At 38.8% G+C, this 19,954-nt stretch overlaps 1 protein-coding gene across 2 annotated transcripts in view; it reads right to left on the bottom strand.

Annotated features, from left to right (window-relative positions):
* The window catches only part of ME2 (malic enzyme 2), a 63,190-nt gene that overhangs the window by 38,945 nt on the left and 4,291 nt on the right, over positions 1-19,954 (bottom strand). For both annotated transcript variants that reach the window (XM_035271094.3, XM_002757241.7), the window contains exons 2-3: positions 8,963-9,082; positions 2,537-2,670 (exon numbers count right to left, since the gene is read on the bottom strand). In XM_035271094.3, coding sequence (XP_035126985.1) covers positions 2,537-2,670; positions 8,963-9,070 — 242 coding nt within the window. In that variant the 5' untranslated portion in view covers positions 9,071-9,082. The remainder of the gene's footprint in view (positions 1-2,536; positions 2,671-8,962; positions 9,083-19,954) is intronic.

Here is a 19,954-nt window from a genome sequence, read left to right as displayed (position 1 = left end):
GTACTACCCTTCCACAGTGTCTGCCTTCCCACCAGAGATAGTGAACTCCCTGAAGGGAAGGGCTGAGTGTTTTCATTTTTGGAGTTCCAAAGCTTAGAACAATGCCAGGCACATAGCAGTCCTGAATGAATAGTAACTGAATGAATTTATGTAACGCCTGCCTTTGCCAGCCCAGCAAACTCCAACCCTGAATCAATGTTACATTTCATCTTTTCTGTGGAAAAATTAACATTGCTATGCAGCATGGCATCAATAAACAATATCCTGCCAATATGCCATCAGGGTCTGCTCTCATCCCTTTAACCTTCTCCTGTTCAACCTTATTTATTTATTTTTTTTGTGACAGGATCTCACTCTGTCACTCAGGCTGGAGTGCAGTGGTGCAATCATGGCTCACTGTGGCCTTGACCTCCTGGGCTTAAGTTATCCTCCTGCCTCAGTCTTCTGAGTTGCTGGAACTATAGGCGTGTGACACCAGGCCTGTCTAATTTTTTTCTTTTTAGTTTTGTAGATACAGGGTCCCACTGTGTTGCCCAGGCTGGTCTAGAACTCCTTGGTTCAAGTGATCCTCCCAACTTGGCCTCGAAAAGTGCTGGGATTATAGGGATGGGCCACCAAGCCTAGCTTTTGTTCAGCTTTATCTTATGGCCATATGGCTCTTCCAAACATTTATCACTCTCCTTAACCTTGGCGCTTCTAAATCTGAGCGATGACTTTCATATTCTATGTCATAAAGGAAATCAAGGTCATCAGTTAAAGATGAGATCTCATTACTTCTGCTCAATCACCTCCATACTTACCCTTCTGAATACCTATATTTATCTTTCTTCCATTTTCAGAGAATGAGCTGTTCTTTGCTCTTGCTCAAGGCCAGCCTCTCTATCTGCATTTGACCCTATGCTTTCTCCCCTTCTATGAGAACTTACTCTATCCATTATGCTTTCTCCTGAGCTCATTCCTCATAATTATGATGAAACATTAAACTTTCTCCCAGCTTGAAACATACTTAATCCCAAGTCCTGCTTTACTTATTAATGTCTTCCTTCCCTCCTCACCTGAACTTCTTGAGAGAGTAGTTTACATTTCCTCCCCTCCCATTTATTTTTCAATCTATCACATATCTCTTTTGCCCCATCACATCAAAGAAACCACTCTTACCAGTCACCAATAATCTCCTACATTTAACAAACTCAAATTGATATGCTCAGTGCTATATGCAGACCAATCCCTCTACACAGAATACTTTACCTACTACTTGTAACATGCTGTTTACAATTCAGCTTGGCCATCACTCCCTCCAGGAAGCTTTTATCTGATTCCCCAAGTTAAGCTAGATGCCCTCTGCATGCTCCCAGAATATGTATCCATGTACCTTGTTCTCACTGTACTGTACATTGTGGTCTAGAGGCCAATAACAACCACAGCATAATTATCTGTTGATGACCTTTTAGAAGACAGGGCTGTGAGTTACCGGGCTGGTCATAAATTCAAGTTTGCTGTTGGGTGCAGTGGCTCAAGCCCGTAATCCCAGACTTTGGGAGGCCAAGGTGGGCAGACTGCTTGAGTCCAGGACTTCGAGACCAGCCTGGGCAACATGGTGAAACCCTCTCTCTACTAAAACCTACAAAAATTAGCCAGGTGTAGTGGTGCACTCCTATAGTCCCAGCTACTTGGGAGGCTGAGATGGGAGAATCACTTGAGCCTGGGAGGCAGAGGTTGCAGTGAGCTGAGATTGTGTCACTGCACCCCAGCCTGGACAACAGTGTGAGACCCCATCTCAAAAAAAAAAAAAAAAAAAAAAGCCCAGGTGAGGTGGCTCAAATCCCAGCACTTTGGGAGGCTGAGGTGGGAGGATCCCCTGAGGCCAGGAGTTTGAAACCAGCCTGGCCAACATGGTGAAACTCTGTCTCTATTAAAAATACAAAAATTAGCTGGGCATGGTGGTAGGCACCTGTTATCCCAACTTCTTGGGAGGCTAAGGCAGGAGAATCGCTTGAACCCAGGAGGTGAAGACTGCAGTAAGCTGATATCGCGTCACTGCACTCCAGCCTGGGCAACAGAGTGAGACTTCATCTCATAGAAAAAAAAAAAAGGTTTGCCAGGGATAGCTTTTGCTACACCTCTTTTTTATTCTCCAAAGTATCCTGGATTAGGTGATATAATGTGTGGTCATCCTATCTATTATCCACTTCATAATCTCAGTGGCTAGTACAGTGCCAAACACAAAGCAGGTGATCAGTAAAAGTTGTTGAATAAGATGAGTACAAATTAGATGGTATCCTTTGCTTCTAACATTCCATTCAAGCCTGATGCTCTGATTGGAAACATGAAAACTAACTTGTTAAGTTTTACAATAGTGAATGCTAGTGAAGTATGCACTGAAGTGAAAGAAACACAATCATCATAAAATGAGTTAAGAGACAAAAACATAAACTTATATGAGATTATGTATTTCTCATGCCATAATAACCATAATGCTCACAAGTTTTCTAATCAGAATACCAATAAAAAAATGAAACATCTAATAATCTCTTACTTTTCCAAAGGGCTGGTCATTTTTTTCAAGTTTCTATGGAATCGTAAGGCTTGAATATCTTGTGTCTCTATTTTGGGAGGTAGAAGTCCTTGAAGACCAAGCATTTGTCGTTCTTGTAAAGTAAATGCCATTCCCTAAATAGGAGAAATGAAGGGATTAAAAATTATTACTTACAGGGGTAGCAATGACATTGCTCTTCAAAATATAATTTAAATCCAAATTTGAAAAATCAATGACATATTGATTTTTGCCCAGGCTTTCAAAATTTTGTAAGACTGATGTTCAGTATGGGTCAGGGTGTGGAAAAAAATTATTCTCACAAAGCACTGCTGGGAATATAAACTAGTTTAGGCCTCTGGAAGACAGCTTTAAAGTATTCATAAAAAAAAAATTTTTTTTTTGAGATGGAGTCTCTATTGCCCAAGTTGGAGTGCAGTGGTGTGATCTTGACTCACTGTAATCTTCGCCTCCTGGGTTCAAGCAATTCTCCCGTCTCCATCTCCCAAGCTGCTGGAATTACAGGTATGTGCCACCATACCCAGTTAATTTTTGTATTTTTAGTAGAGATGGGGTTTCACAATGTTGGCCAGGTTGGTTTCAAACTTCTGACTTCAGGTGATCCACCTGCCTCAGCCTCCCAAAGTGCTGGGATTACAGGTGTTAGACACTGCACCTGGCCCATGTTCTCAAAATTTTTAATGTACATATTATTCATCAAGCAATCTGATTTCCAGATAGCCATTCTAGAGAAACATTCTTAATAGAATACAGAGACATATACAAGAAGTTTAGTTGTAGCATTGTTTCTAGTTATCTTGGCTATTACAAACTAACAAACGCCCATCAACTATGAAAGAGTTAAGCATCCTATGGTATATCCATACCATGAAATACCATAGAAAGGAGACAGAAGAAATGATATTAATCTATGTCATAAGAAAAATCTTCTTTAATTTCTGGTATTTGGCTATGGGTTAAATTCTTCATATCAAAGCAATGTCAGTGAAAGTGCTGGGGCAAGGCCTTCGAAAAATCTTTTCCTCTATAAACGCAACAAGAAACACTGGATAAATGATCAGAAGCAACTTCAACATTCTGGAAATTAACTAAAGTCATGTAGCAATCAGGGAGCAGTTATTCAGGAAAAATGGCTGGATTTCAATACGCAGCAAGCTTCATGACATTTTTAAACTGAAAACTAACACCTCACAATTACCATGAAAATCATCACCTCACAATTACCATGAAAATCACGGAAGGAAGCAGAAAGGGCTGGAGGTTCTTTTAAGCCCCATTCCAGAAAAATGTCATTATTTGGCTTGTGTGGTGTTTCCATGGAAGACCCCACTAGCAAGGATGTCTTCATTTGACCTAACTTGGAGCTCACCCAGTGTGAAAAGCCATTTCCTCAGAAGTGCTTGTTGGAAACAATCAGAGGCAATTATTTAGCCAAGGCAGTGGGTAACAATTGAGGAAAACAATAGAGGAACCAAAAAAGCTGGAAAGGAAAAGCTAAAGAAAGAGATGTCCATGGGGTTGGAGCTTTGAAAAGTTGTAAGGTATTACTGGGACTCTAGAAGGTCACATACAGGAGCTGTTGACACATTCAGGAAAGATCTGAAAAGACCCTAACCTCACACTTCTGGCTAACCTTGAGGCTCTGTGCAAGCAGCAAGTGAAGGCTTCTGGGTAGTTGTAAACTGCCTGGCTCAGTGCTGGAGGTATGCCACAACATGCACACAGAGCTCCTTGGCAAAGAATAAGAAATTTACTAGTTCCAAGCTAAGTCTTTGTCTAACCATCAGCTGACTACTAAACTAAGCAATCAGAGACTTGAGTGGGCATGTACAAGAATACAGACTTTATAAAGAATTAGTTTGGATGTGGGGCATGGTGACTCATGCCTGTAATCCCAGCACTTTGGGAAGCCAAGGTGGGCAGATTACCTGAGATCAGGAGTTCAAGACCAGCCTGGCCAACATGGTGAAACCCCATCTCTACTAAAAATACAAAAATTAGCTGGGTGTGGCGGCACATGCCTGTGGCCCCAGCTACTCAGGGGGCTGAGGAAAGAGAATCACTTGAACCTGGGAGGTAGAGGTTGCAGTGAGCCAAGATTGTGCCATTGCACTCTAGCCTGGGCAAAAGAGTGAGACTCCATCTCAAAAAAAAAAAAAAAAAAAAAAGAAAAAGAAAAAAGAAAGAAAGAAAAAAAGAAAATAATTAGTTTGGAAATATTACTAAATAAGCAAATATAGCAGAAATACAACAAGCCCTGGGAGGAGCATTTGATTTCCAGATCTGCCACATTATTTAAAATGTCTAGTTTTCAACAAGAAACTGTCCTTCAGAAAGCCTAAACATTGTACTTTATTAGATAGACTTTAAATTCACATCTTTGATTTCATTCAAAGCACTAAAAGACACCATGTCTAAACAACTAAAGGGAAGTATGAGAATAATGTCTCGCCCAATTGAGACAATCAACAAATAAACTAAATAGAAATTCTGGGGGTAAAAGTACTATAAACCAAAAATAAAATTCTAAGGTCCCTCACCCACCTGAATGGACTTCCTTCTCGGCCAGGGCACTCTGGTTTGGTTATGATGGGAATTGGGGGTCGGACATGCCTCACTGTACTCCTCCAGCATTAACATCAACACAGACCTTAAGTCTGATAGAAACGTTTACAATCTATTCTCTCTGAAGCCTGCTACCTAGATGCTTCATCTGCATGAAGAAACTTTGGTCTCCAATACCTCCTATCATAACACAGACATTTATTTCTACTGATAATAACTCTTCCAACCAACTGCCAATAAGAAAAATTTTAAATCTACCTATAACCTGGAAGCCCCTGCTTCAAGTTGTCTCACCTTTTTGGACTGAATGAATATATATCTTAAACATACTTGATGTGTCATGTCTCCCTAAAATGTACAAAACCAAGCTGCGCCCCCACAACCCTGGGCACATATTCTCACACAGGCCATAGCCACTCATATTTGGCTCCGAATAAATCTCTTCAAATATTTTACAGAGTCTGAATCTTTTCATCAACAGCACAGTAAATGAAATTAAAAAAATCTTTTCATCAACAGTATAACGAATGAAATTTTTAAAAATTTCATTTTTTATTTAAACAGTAGATTTGAGCAACTGGAAGAAAGAATCACCAAACTTAAAAATAGGTCACTCAAGATTATCCAGTCCAAGACAGAAAGAAGAAAAGAATAAAGAAATATGAACTGCCAGGCGCAGTGGGTCATACCTGTAATCCCAGCACTCTGGGAGGCTGAGGCGGGCGGATCACAAGGTCAAGAGATTGACACTATCCTGGCCAATATGGTAAAATCCCATCTCTACTAAAAATACAAAAATTAGCTGGGCATGGTGGCATGTGCCTGTAGTCCCAGGTACTCAGGAGGCTGAGGCAGGAGAATCGCTTGGACCCTGGAGGCAAGGTTGCAGTGAGCCGAGGTTGCACCACTGCATTCCAGCCTTCCTTGGCTCATCTTTTAATCAAACAATTGTACACTTTTGCAGTTGTTATCATAATAAACCTCACCTGAATCCTCCCCAAATTTCCTGTTTGAGAACTCTACCCTATGGAAGCATTATTTAAATGTAAAAGAAAGTATCACATATCTACTTCTAAAAGCTTTAAATTCACACTAAAAGGGAATAGCCAATTCATTTATTATGTATTTTCTCATCTCTATGATTCAACCCAATATTTATTTACTGGTACTAATTTCATACTTAAAAGCACGTTTTATCTATATCTTTGAGCCTTGTATAAATCTAATACAAGACGTATCTTGAGAGTAATAGAAATAATCTGAAACTAAAACAACTTTTCTGACTTTTTAATACTGATTTGGGTTTATGATGAGAAATGGAAGACAGAAGGCAAATGATTCAGGAGACAGAATCCATTTATATACATTTATATGAAAGAGATAAAATGAATTCCCTTAACCTCAGTGCGGATAGCCACTATGTAGCCAGTGCCTCACTAGCATTCAAATGCTGGTTTAGATTTCTGAAAATGTGTTAACTGAGATGAACTTGCACTAAAAAGGGAAAATTATGACTAAGTGGAAAGCTCTGTTCATCACAAATTCACAATTATTCACATCATATGTTCTATGACTTATGTTGTTTTGGTTTAGGAATTAGGTCTTAATACATACATCTGAAATAAAATATATTCATTGAATTAGTCCTTTCTCATGCTGCTATGAAGAAATACCAAGCCTGGGTAATTTATAAGAAAAGAGGTTTAATTGACTTACAGTTCCACATGGCTGGGTAAATTTACAATCATGGCGAAAGGCCCCACTTCACAGCGCGGCAGAAGAGTGATGAGGGAAGGGGAAAGTCTCTTATAAAACCATCAGATCTTGTGAGAACTCACTCACTGTCATGACAAGAGCATGGGAGAAACCACACCCATAATTTAATTATCTCCACCCGGTCCCACCCTTGATACGTGGGAATTATTAAAATTCAACATGAGATTTGGGTGGGGACACAGAGCCAAACCATATCACTCAAACGAAAACTTTGTAATGTAATTTAAAATTATTTTTACTTTTTTTCCCTTCTTCTTATTCTTTTTTTTAAAACTGCATAACTTAATTTTTAAGACTTTGTAAATGAAATGAGCTTAAGAAAAACACACAAAAATGAAAAAGAAACACATAAATCAGTACACTGGGAAAAGAGGTGTGAATACAGCTGTTTCCTAACTTGTTTTACATGAGTAGATAAAAAAAATTCCTACCTAATCCAAACTTCTTCTCTGGAAACAAAACCCATGTTTAATGATCTGTGAAATCCTGCAGCACCAATTATGTCAGATTTTGTTTTCCTATGTGCTCATTTGTTCATGCATTCATTCATTTATCCAGCATGTACTGAGGCTGTGTGTGTGCTAAGTACTCTGGGGTAAGATATTGAGGATACAGACTAAGATATGGTCCTTGTCCTCAAGGGAGGCATGAGATAATTCCAACTGAGTATGATAAATGATAACGACAGAGGTGAGCACAAGAATGCTCGAAGAACAGACAGGGGAGTAATTCAGCCAGTGTGGTGATGAAGTAGGAAAAAGGGTCAGTGAAAACTTCCTAGAGCAGTGGTCCCCAACCTCTTTGGCACCAGTAACCAGTTTCATGGAAAACAATTTTTTTTTTTTTAAGACAGGGTCTCATTCTGTCACTCAAGCTGCAGTGCAGTGGCACTCTCTTACTGCAACCTCTACTTCCTGGGCTCAAGTGATCCCCCAGAGTAGCTGAAACTACAGGCACACACCACAATGCTTGGCTAATTTTTTGTATTTTTGGTAAAGACACCTGTAATCCCAGCACTTTGGGAGGCCAAGGCGGGTGGATCACGAGGTCAACAGTTTGAGACCATCCTGGTCAACATGGTGAAACCCCGTCTCTACTAAAAATACAAAAAATTAGCTGGGCATGGTGGAGGAGCGTGCCTGTAATCCCAGCTACTGAGGAGGCTGAGGCAGGAGAACTGCCTGAACCCAGGAGGTGGAGGTTGCGGTGAGCCGAGATCGCGCCATTGCACTCCAGCCTGGGTAACAAGAATGAAACTCCGTCAAAAAAAAAAAAAAAATTAGCTGAGTGTGGTGGCATACATCTGTAATCCCAGCTACTCAGGAGGCTGAGGCAGGAGAATCACTAGAACCTGGGAGGTGGAGGTTGCAGTGAACCGAGATTGCGCCACTGCACTCCAGCCTGGCATCAGAGAGAGACTCCATCACATTAAAAAAATTAAAAAAAACCCTTCCCAGAATTGTTTACTTACTATTTAATATTGCCACTAAAAAACAGACAGGCACTTGTCCACTGAACCAAACATAGATAAAGGATGAAGTAATGACTGGTCTCAATATTATGTATCACTTTTATTCCAAGAGTATAATAAAGAGTCAGGGGTCTCTCTCCTTTGACGCAGCCATCTAACCATTCTAATTAATGGATGAAATTTTTTGTGTGCAATGGTTTGTGTCCAAAAAGATAGGTGGAGGTGGGGTGATGTGGACTTTACATAAAGGTTCATGTCACAATTTTGACCCCACCTTCCAAGAGCCTAATTGGCTCAGGGTAAGTACCTGATGTGAGCTGGGGAAATGCAAATATCTCACAGGTGGCCCCAAATCCTGACCAAAACACTGTTCTGGGATTTTTTATTTTTTAAAGCTAGAACTAGGAAGCAAAGTCAATTCTTTTCTAGCAGCCATGATTTTGCCATGTGGAGAAGCGTGAAAAGTTCATGTAAACAAGTATCTCTGAACAGCATTAGCATAAAGCTACAAAAATACGTCACATCTTATAACTCTAAACTATATCAAACCTTTACCAGGAAGAGAGAAAATGTACACTGGTATTAATGTTACTAACCTTGTTTGTTCTTGGATTCAGCATAAGTGGCTTGCCTTTTTCTTTTATGTGCAAATGTCGACAGGCCACAGTGCAAGTGGTGGAAACTGCTCTTAACCGGGACAACATCTTTTCTCTCACCTGAGAAAAACAAAGCAAATAAACCACTGATAAGAATCATATTGAAGGCCTGCATGTCCATCAGGTATCAGTTTTCAAAACACGTTTATGTTTCCACAGGCTCCAACAGCTTTAAAAAGGTAACAATAAGGTGAAGGTGAAAACTTATTTTCTGATAACACTTGGGAAAAAATCACTACTACTCTTAATGTACCACCTACTGTGTATCAGACACTGCAAAAACACTGAACCTCTTTCTAGCCACAAAAGTGTGGCAAGGTATGCATCTCCCACTTGTGAGAGAAATAAATTAAGAGGTTAAGAAACAAGGTAACATAGTAAATGGCAAAGTGAATTCCATTTTAATAAGTGAGAGTTTAGCTTAAAGGTGGAAAGGTAAATAATAGGAAGGTAGAGACCCACACACACAGTCAAAGGAAGAAAAACCATCCTGATTCTTAATCTAGACCTAGAATTTTAATGCACGATGTCTGATGTTTAAATTTAATGTATTAGAATTTTTGTCTAGGAAAACCAATTATTTAATATAAACAAATCATATTGTTGCCTGGAAAACATATAAAATAATTGTCCTTTTGCATCCATCATAAACAACAGAATTTTTAAAGGGAAAACTATATATTAAATCTAAAATATTTGGTGATAATAGATTCTTTTGCTTACCAATTATCTCACCAAAAATCAGAATTTGAAATATCCATTTATTTCTTTAAACATTACAAATCATTGCAATAATTATGTTGATAAGATTTTTCAAATGGAGTTTCTATTTGTGGAGAAATCCATGATCTGTGTATGAGGGGGCAGCAAAACCATTTACATAAGGATTTTTTTTTATTTGAAATTCATATAACATAAAATTAACCATTTTAAACTGAACAATTCAGAGGCATTTAGAAAATTCATTTCGTTGTACAACCACCACCTCCATCTAGTTCCAAAATATCCTTATCACTCTAGAAGGAAACACCATACCCATTAAGCAGTTATTCCCCACTCCTCCTTTTGGTCCTTTACAACAAGTTTTGTTGTAAGGAAACTATCATGCCTGTGTTGTGTATACACACACACACACATATGGTGGGGGGGGTTGTTCAGTGGCAGTGTAATTTCTGGATTACTTTTACAGATATTTAATGAAGAGGTCAGAAAGAACTTCATAAAAGGGATTTTTTTTTTTTGGCTCACTGCAACCTCCACCTCCTGAGTTCAAGCGATTCTCCTGCCTCAGCCTCCTGAGAAACTGGGACAAAAGGCATGCACCGCTGCACCCAGCTAATTTTTTATATTTTTAGTAGAGACGGGGTTTCACCATATTGGCCAGGCTGGTCTTGAACTCATGATCTGCCCTCCTTGGGCCAATGTGCCCGAGCAAAAAAGAAATTTTTTTTTTTTTTTGAGATGAAGTCTTGTGCTGTTGCCCAGGCTAGAGTGCAGTGGCACGATTTTGGCTCACTGCAACCTCCACCATCTTCCCAAATTCAAGAGATTCTCCTGCCTCAACCTCCCAAGTAGCTTGGATTACAGGCACCTGTCATGCCTGGCTACGTTGTTTTTTTTTTTTTGTATTTTCACCATGTTGGCCAGGCTGCAGGCTCGTCTTGAACTCCTGACCTCAGGTGGTCTGCCCACCTCAGCCTCCCAAAGTGCTGGGATTACAGGTGTGAGCCACTGCACCAGGCCAAAAAAGAGATGTTTTAAACGTGTTGCTCATCACTTATTCCTGGACACTGAAACACTCCAGTTTGCAAGTAACTATGCTGAAGTTGTTTTCTGCCTCCCATACCACTTTGATCCACCAACCTCTGAAATGAAGTGTGATTTGCTATTTCAAGTCCACTTACAGGAGACTTAGAGTTTCATCAACACATCCATGTACAGATGGTAAACCTGATATTAAACATGACACTTCCAAACAGGTTTGGAAGTTCTTCAACATTGCCAAGAATCTTTCACTCATATTAAATAGTCATGGATTCAATAAAACTAAATAATTAAAGCATGGAGGACATAATGAAAAGCATATGTGAAAGATTTAAAAGGTTTCCTGTTCTCTGTCAAAAAAGTGAAAAAACACGGTATAGGCAGCCAGGCCAAGATAGTAGGGATGATTTCATTCACAGCTGCAAGGAAGAAATTTAAGAATTAATTGTGGACCTTAAGAAAACACTGACAGGCCGGGCGTGGTGGCTCATGCCTGTAATCTCAGCACTTTGGGAGGCCGAGGCGGGTGGATCACGAGGTTAGGAGATCAAAACCATCCTGGCTAACATGGTAAAACCCCATCTCTACTAAAAATACAAATAATTAGCTGGATGTGGTGGCACATGCCTGTAATCTCAGCTACTGGGGAGGCTGATGCAGGAGAATCGCTTGAACCTGGAGGCAGAGGTTGCAGTAAGCTGAGATTGCACCGCTGGGTGACAGAGTGAGGCTCTGTCTCAAAAAAAAAAAAAAAGTAAACACTGACAAAGAATGCAGAAAATGGAAAGAGCAGAAAGAGAAAGAGGAAAAGCCACCAGGAGAAAGTCTTCAATGTATCGTTCAAAAAATGACTTAATTTCTGAATATGTCCTGTCAGTAGAAAGAGAAAGAGGAAAAGCCACCAGGAGAAAGTCTTCAATGTATCGTTCAAAAAATGACTTAATTTCTGAATATGTCCTGTCAGTAGAATAAAACCACAAAATCACATATAGACGATTTGAGACCCTTTTAAGAAATATTTTGAGCTGTTCAAAAGACAGTAAGACAGAAAAATAACCAGTACCAGAACCTACACAAACCTTCTGAGTCAAACACAAGCAAATTACTTCCTCAGTCACCAAGGCTTACCACTGGGGAGGCATCAAACTCTTAACAACTTCCTGATAGTGTTTTCAGGGGAAAGGTAACACAAATTATTGAAATTATGTATTTTACTCATCTGAATGGTCTTATTATTCATTAAGCAGGTGCTACATCATTATCCGCATCCTTTTTCATTGCTGCATTTCTATTATCATAGTCATGAGAAAATAGCAAAAATAACCATGATGAAAAATAAATGTTCAGGTTATCCTTCTAGAAATTAATTTTATGCTCCCATCCTGATGCTTCAAGTTCAAAATGTTATAAATAGTCCATATATATACTCTTCATTACTATTATTCTGTATATAGTCTTTATTATTATTCCATATATTCATGATTATTATTTTTGAGATGGAGTCTTGCTCTGACACCAGGCTGGAGAGCAGTGGCATAATTTCGGCTCACTGCAACCTCCACCTCCTGGGTTCAAGTGATTCTCCTGCCTCAGCCTCCTGAGTAGCTGGGACTATAGGTGTGCATCACCATGCCCAGCTAATTTTTGTTATTTTTAGTACAGACAGGGTTTCACCATGTTGGCCAGGATGATCTCAATCTCCTGACCTCGTGATCTGCCCCCTCTGGCCTCACAAAGTGCTGGGATTACAGGCGTGAGCTTTAATCCTTCACTTGTCTATGGCAACAAGAGTCTTCTGCTATCTTAGCCTATTTATGGGTGTGAATTCCTTTGGGGATCATGCGGGACTACATCTGTGCCATTTAAAAAAACACCACTCACATCTATGGTACTTTGAACCTGGAAAGTTACCTCTGGGACTTTCCATGAACAAGGCCTATTGGCTTAGGTGCTTAGGGAATAAATTAATTGGCTTATTATTTTATAAGAAGTATTGAGTTCAAGTATTCAAGCAAATTTAAAGGGTAATTTTTACTATACTTTTCACTTCATTACTCCACTGAATTGCTTTTCTTAGAATAAAAAAGCAGCATTATTGTTGATCCATTTATAGCACAGGTCTAAAGCTACAGATGATATAACCATCATCTAGAAAATCTGAGACAATCAACTGAAAAAAACACTAGAACAAATAAGAAGACTTCAGCAAAGTAGCTGAGTATGTCAGCAATAATAAATTAAGATATATAATAGGATTAAAAATTCTACTTACAATACTAATACAAATTATAAAATACCTAGGAATACACCAACAGAGAAACTAATAGACATAAAGGAGTCCTAAATATGTGAACAGAAATACCCATTTCTAGATGCGAATAGTCAACAGTAAAAATATCAGTTCCCCTCAAACAATCCACAAACTACAATCCTAAGGCAATTCCAATAAAAATTCTAAGAATATTTACAGAGCTTTTTTTTTTTTCTTTTAGAGACAAGGTCTCATTCTGAGCCCAGGCTGGATTGCAGTGGCACAATCATAGCTCACTGCAGCCTTGAAATTTATGGAGCTTTAGACTCAGCTTAATCATATACTTGAAAGAGCAAATGTCAGAAAATCCAAGAAATTTTTGAAAAAGAAGAGGTAGAAGGATTTCCCATTATAGTTAACAAAACATAAATTCCAAACAGATTAAAGATATTAACATTTTTTTAAAAAGTAAAGAAACTATAAAGAATTATGAGTACAGGCCCAGTGCAGTGGCTCACGCCTATAATCCCAGCACTTTGGGAGGCCAAGGCAGGCAGACTCTCTGAGCTCAGCAGTTTGAGACCAGCATGGTCAATATGGTGAAACCCTGTCTATAACAAAAATATAAAAAATAATAATAATAAATAAAAATTAGCTGGGTGTGGTGGTGTGCACCTGTGTTTCCAGCTAAGGTGGGGAAAATCACGTGAGTCTGGGAGGCAGAGGTTGTAGTGAGCTGAGATTGTGCCATTGCACTCCAGTCTGGATGATACAGTGAGACCCAATCTCGAAAAAGAAAGAAAAGAAAACGAAAAGAAAAGAAAGAATTACAAGTCCAATTCCAGGTGGGTCTCCTGGTGTCATGCAGTAATGGGTCTGTGACTAGTGACTCCCACAGGTTTCTGTGCCAAAAATACTAGAGGCACCATACACAAACACCAGCCTTCACTGTCTATGGCAACAAGAGTCTTCTGTTATCTTAGCATATTTGTGGGAGTGAATTCTTTTGGGGATCACACAGGACCACATCTGTGCCATTTTAAAAATACCACTCATGTCTATGATACTCTAAACCTGGAAAGTTACCTCTGGGACTTTCCATCATAAAGGCTTATTGGCTTAGGTGCTTAGGGAATAAATTAATTGGCCGTATTCATGAGAAAATTTTTCAGAAACATCTCATCTTTTCGGAGACCTATGAAAAGACACAAAAGAAACATAGCAAGCAGAATTCAGATGTAAAACAAAGTAAAACTCCTTTGTATGCTCAAACTGCCTGCTTTGGATCCCCTGTGGGATTTATAAAGAAGTTCACTCCACCTTGTAGTCTGGTAGCTCAGATTAACTTTTCTCGGGGTCTCCTCTGACTATCCAAACTCCTTCTTGAAAAAGCTTAAATTCTCTCTCTTTGAAATAAAGCTAGTTTAAAAACTATTGGTAAAATAAAATACGAATATCTCCCAAATTGTCAGTATTAAATATAATTCAGACATTTTTGCCTTGAGTCTACTGGTCAAATTTATACCGTTTTTTCATGTTTTAAGGTTATCAAACTATTGCTCCTGAGATATGTTTAATATTTGTTTGATTTGTCTGAGCTTATGTTTTTGGTTTTGGGCCTTTAAATTTTGTAGTCTACACAAGTGACCATGGTGAGGCCCAGGTACATATGCTTATCTTCAGTACCTGGGCCACCAGCTGCAGGGAAAAGCCAAGCCCAAGTGCCTCCTGGCCATGCTGGAAGTGGTTGGGTCCCCCAGACTAGCTCTGTCCAGGGCTCTGTACGTGGTACATAACAATTAAAATTGCTTCCTACTAAGTTTTATACTGGAAATTAATAAGAGTCAAAATTGTAATATATATATAATTAAAACGACTAGATGTAAAGAAAAACTATTCTTATACAAGCAAGGCAGGATGCTTTTTGGTGAGGAAGGTTTTAAGAAAGACAAAAGAAGTGTTATTTGTTTAAAAAAGTAATTCTGTCTAGTTCAGAGGTTATTTAAAGGTTTCATAAGGGAAAAAAATGAAATAGATAAAACTAAATGGATAAAACAAATTAGGGAAGAAAAAACCTGAAATAACTTTGCAAGTGGTTGTAAAAAATTTACAGAAATCTTATCCTATGTGGTTGAAGCTGACTCAGAATGAATTTGTTTCTAACCCTCTACATTCCCTTGGTCTTTCTAGTGACCAGCTCTATCCTGAGGGTCCCTAACCTAAGTCACCTTAGGTGACTAGCATACACTCAGGTGTGATCAAAAGGGGATCATTATGACAAAAAAACACTCCTATCATGGGGGGGGAGGATTAATGGATACAAATATGCAGCCTGATAGAAGAAATAAGACCTAATGTTAGACAGATCAGTAAGGTGACTATAGTTTATAATAATCTACAGTACATTTAAAAATAGCTAAAAAAGAAGAACTGGAATGTTTCTAGCATAAATACAGATATTTAAAGTGATGCCTATCCAAAATATACTGACTTGATCTTTAGAAATTATATGACTATATTATCACATGTACCCTGAAACTATGTACATCTATTATGCATCAGTTTAAAAAAATTTAAGACACTCCTATAATCAGGAAATACAAGTGTTTCAGAAGCTCTGTGACAGAATCAAGAAAATCAATATATTTAGTACAATATCATACTATTTAATACATCATTATGACCCTGATGCCCTTTATAGAGCTTCCTTCCTAAAGCATTAGAGTATATATATTACCAAGTATATAAACCTTAAACTAAATAGTGCTTTAGTCTAATTAGTGTATTTACATACTTAGATTTTCCTTGAATCACAATTATAGTTATCATGAGTTTTAGACATCACCTAATTTAAATATCTCAATTTAAATGAAAAAAAACCCCTGAAGTTCAGAGTTAGAAATAGACATATCCAATACCACTCAGCTTATTAGTGGTAGTGCATGGAGAGTTCTTATTTGTTTTCCCCTTCCTGTTCCAAACTTTTCAGCCTCTGAGCCTTTGAGTATGTTGTTCTTGTTACATTAATGTATTCTCTCCCATTCCTTTGTAAATTCTATTTTTCAAGACAAAATTTCATTTCATTTCTTTGAGACAGGGTCTTGTTCTGTTGCCCAGGCTAGAGTGCAGTGGTATGATCACAGTTCACTGTAGCCTCGACTTCACTGGCTCAAGCAATCCTCCTACCTCAGCCTCCCAAGTAGCTGAGACAACAGGCACAGACCCAGCTAATTTTTGTAGTTTTATAGAGAAAGAGTTTCACCATGTTGCCCAGGCTTGTCTCCAACTCCTGGGCTCAAATGATCTTACAGACTCAACCTCCCAAACTGTTGTGATTACAGGCATGAGCCACTACACCCTGCCTCATTTCTTAATAAAGCAATTTATCTACCAACTAACTTCTTATAGAGCTTTTTAGTTATCTACTTCTGATATTCAATTTTTTCACTTCAATTATTTTATGTCTACATTTCTACTTGGTTCTGTTTTACAGTCATCAGTTCATGATTCATAACTTCAAATTCTGGCTCCATTAAATATTTATTTTAAAGACTTTTTTTCTTCTTTTTTTAAATTAATTTCAATTTTTTTTTTAAAGATGGGGTTTCACCATGTTGGTCAGGCTAGTCTTGAACTCCTAACCTCAGGTGATCCGCCCACCTTGGCCTCCAAAGTGCTTGGATTACAGGTGTAATCCAAGCCTTAAAGACCAGTCTTAAAGACCTTTTCTAATGTCTTTAGTGTCTGGATATAAATTTTTAGTCTCTTTCATAGCATAATTTTTGTCTATAAGCTCACTTTTAAAAAAACAAGAGTAAATTTGATGGGGTCCTATACATGTTGTGTGTTGTTGAAATCAACCTTTGGAGGCAGTTTTAAGTTTGCCTCTATATGAGATCTAGAGGGTTTACAGGCTAAAACCAGTTTCTGCATTAGTTTATGTGTTAGATGGTTACACACCTTGGGTAGAATTCCAAAGCCAAATTCAAACAAGTTGAAGGCTTAGGATTCTATTTATGGTGTGGGATGGATTGTTTAACTCTCGTCTCAACCCCAGTGAGGATACAGATCTCCCAGTCTTCATTTATGGAGAGAAAAGTGTTTCCCCAGTTCTCAGCTTCCCAAAATAGGTCTACTTTTGGTTCTGAATGTTGAACAGGGCTTAGGAACTCAGTTTCCATCTCCTGGCAAGCAATACACCCTGGAGACCCTAAGAAGTATTTGTATACTGTATTTGTTCCCCATCTACCCATGGAACATTTGTCTTCAATCCAGCTCAATGCTATAGGTTTTTTCTTCATTCCTGCATGTGGAGATTTTCTCTCTTGCTTTCAAACTTGGCTCTGTGTTCTTTCAATTTTACTTACCATCTCTATGCATTTAGAGAAGGAAAGGGAGATTCCAATATGTGACTAATCAATCATCTTAAACTGGAAGCTTATTCAGTTTAAACCTATGTTATAATTATTTAGTCAACTATTGAGCACCTACCACACACCAGGGCCGGAATGAGGCCTATGGTTAGTACTGCTCTCATTCCTACTTAGCTCTATAGGAATCCGTGTCTTTTTAGCTGCTATGAAACTTACACCATCAGATTTGGTTTTGTTTTGTTTTCTTTTTTTTAATTGAGTATCGCTGTCACTCAGGCTGGAGCCTCTTTCTTCTGGATTCAAGTGATTCTCCTGCCTCAGCTTCCTGAGTAGCTGGGACCATAGGCACACACCACCACGCCTGGCTAATTTTTTGTATTTTTGGTAGAGATGGGGTTTATGTTGCCCAGGCTGGTCTCGAACTCCTGGCCTGAAGTGATCCGTCAGCCTTGGCCTCCCAAAGTGCTGGGATTATAGGCATGAGCTGCTGCATCCAGCCAGATTTGGTTTTCTTTAAACATCTAGAGTCTTCAACAGAATCTATTAAATCACCACCATGCAATATTCTTTTAATGTTCTATTACCAGTAAGTTATGAAGTCCTAAACAAAGCTCTCTTTCGTGCTTTTAAACAGAACTATAAACATAAACAAAACCAATAAAAATATTTTGGTCAGGTGCAGTGGCTCTCAACTGTAATCCCACCACCTTGGGAGGCCGAGGCAAGTGGATCACTTTAGGTCAGGAGTTCCACACCAGCCTGCCCAACATGGTGAAACCCCATTTGTACTAAAAATTAAAAAATTAGCTGGGTAGGGTAGTGCGTGCCTGTAATCTCAGCTACTCAGGAGGCTGAGGCATAAGAATCACTTAAACCTGGGAGGTGAAGGTTATAGTGAGCCAAGATTGTCTCACTGCACTCCAGCCTGGACAACAGAGCAAGACTCCACCTCAGAAAAAAAAAAATCTAACTTACACTTTCTCAATTTAAAATTAAAAAATAGACACATATCTGTATAGGCTTCCCAAGTTTTTTTTTTAATTTTAAATTTGTGTGGGTGTACAGTAGATATATATATATATAACCAGTATTGTGTACTTATGAATTATTTTCATTATCTTCATCTAATAAAGGATATCTATTAAATATGCACAATCTAGAAGAACCAACAGTGGTAGAGCCTGCTTTGAGCGAACTCCGCTGATTTTATTTTTAAGAGAGAGAATTCACTTTATAATTCCTCACTGGATTTCTTTAAATAGCAAGATTTTTCAGGCTATTTTAAAATTTCAGGTTACTCAAATTTAACTTTGACACATCTTTCCAGGATTATGTTGCATAAAAGGTCCTTGTCACTTTATTTCCGTTTATTAGTGTACTGCAGAAAGTACCAGCAGTTGTACGAGTACAAATTCTATATACATCAAATTTCTATACTTTCAAAAATTATTAATCAGTATATTATTAATAATGTTAATTATAGCAGCACAGTGTTAAAAATATATATACCGGCCAGGCACGGTGGCTCAGGCCTGTAATCCCAGCCCTTTGGGAGGCCGAGGTGGGTGGATCACCTGAAGCCGGGAGTTCGAGACCAGCCTGACCAACAATGAGAAACACCATCTCTACCAAAAATACAAAATTAGCCGGGTGTGGTGGCACATGCCTATAATCCCAGCTACTGGGAAGGCTGAGGCAGGAGAATCACTTAAACCTGGGAGGTGGAGGTTGCGGTGAGCCGAGATCGCGCCACTGCGCTCCAGCCTGGGCAAAAAGAGCAAAACTCCGTCTCTATATGTGTGTATACATATGTATATACACACATACAGACACACAAACACCCCCCAGTAGCTTTCTCCCCAGAATCCCCAACATGGTGACAAAAGTACTATTAACAAAATTGGGATGGTTGACATTCAGCTAAGTGGCAAAAAAAAAAAAAAAATTAAATTAAAAAAATTGCCATTTAAAAAAGTTTTATTATTATTATTTTTTAGAGACAATATCTCACTCTGTCACTCAGGCTGGAGTGCAGTTGTATAATCATAGCTCCAGCCTCTGTGACAGATGATAGAAAGAAAACTATAAGAGTGAGTGAAGTAAAAACAGGAACTAAAAGAAGGTGGGGATTCTAATTTTGAAGAACTATGTTAAAAGGCTGGAGTGTAATGATGCAATCTTGGCTAACTGCAACCTCCACCTCCCGGGTTCAAGCAATTCTCCTGCCTCAGCCTCCTGAGTAGCTGAGACTACAGGTACCCACCACCATGCCTGGCTACCTTTTTGTATTTTTAGTAGAGACAAGATTTCACCACGTTGGCCAGGCTGGTCTTGAACTCCTGACCTCAAGTGATCCACCCACCTCTGCCTCCCAAAGTGCTGGAGTTACAGGCATGAACCACCGCGCCTGACCAGATAGCAGTAGTTTTTTAAGACAGTTCTTAACCTTGACAGAATTAAAAATTGGAGATCTTATGTCCGGTCCCAATTGTCCCCAACACATACAGTTTTTTACTTGTCCTTGAAGTCCAAAAGTCTGGAAAT

The sequence above is a fragment of the Callithrix jacchus genome, chromosome 13 (genome assembly GCF_049354715.1).
Source record: "Callithrix jacchus isolate 240 chromosome 13, calJac240_pri, whole genome shotgun sequence".
NCBI classification, from domain to species: Eukaryota; Metazoa; Chordata; class Mammalia; order Primates; family Cebidae; genus Callithrix; species Callithrix jacchus.
Note: the sequence above shows the minus strand (reverse complement) of the source record. Positions and strands in the feature narration are given on the sequence as shown.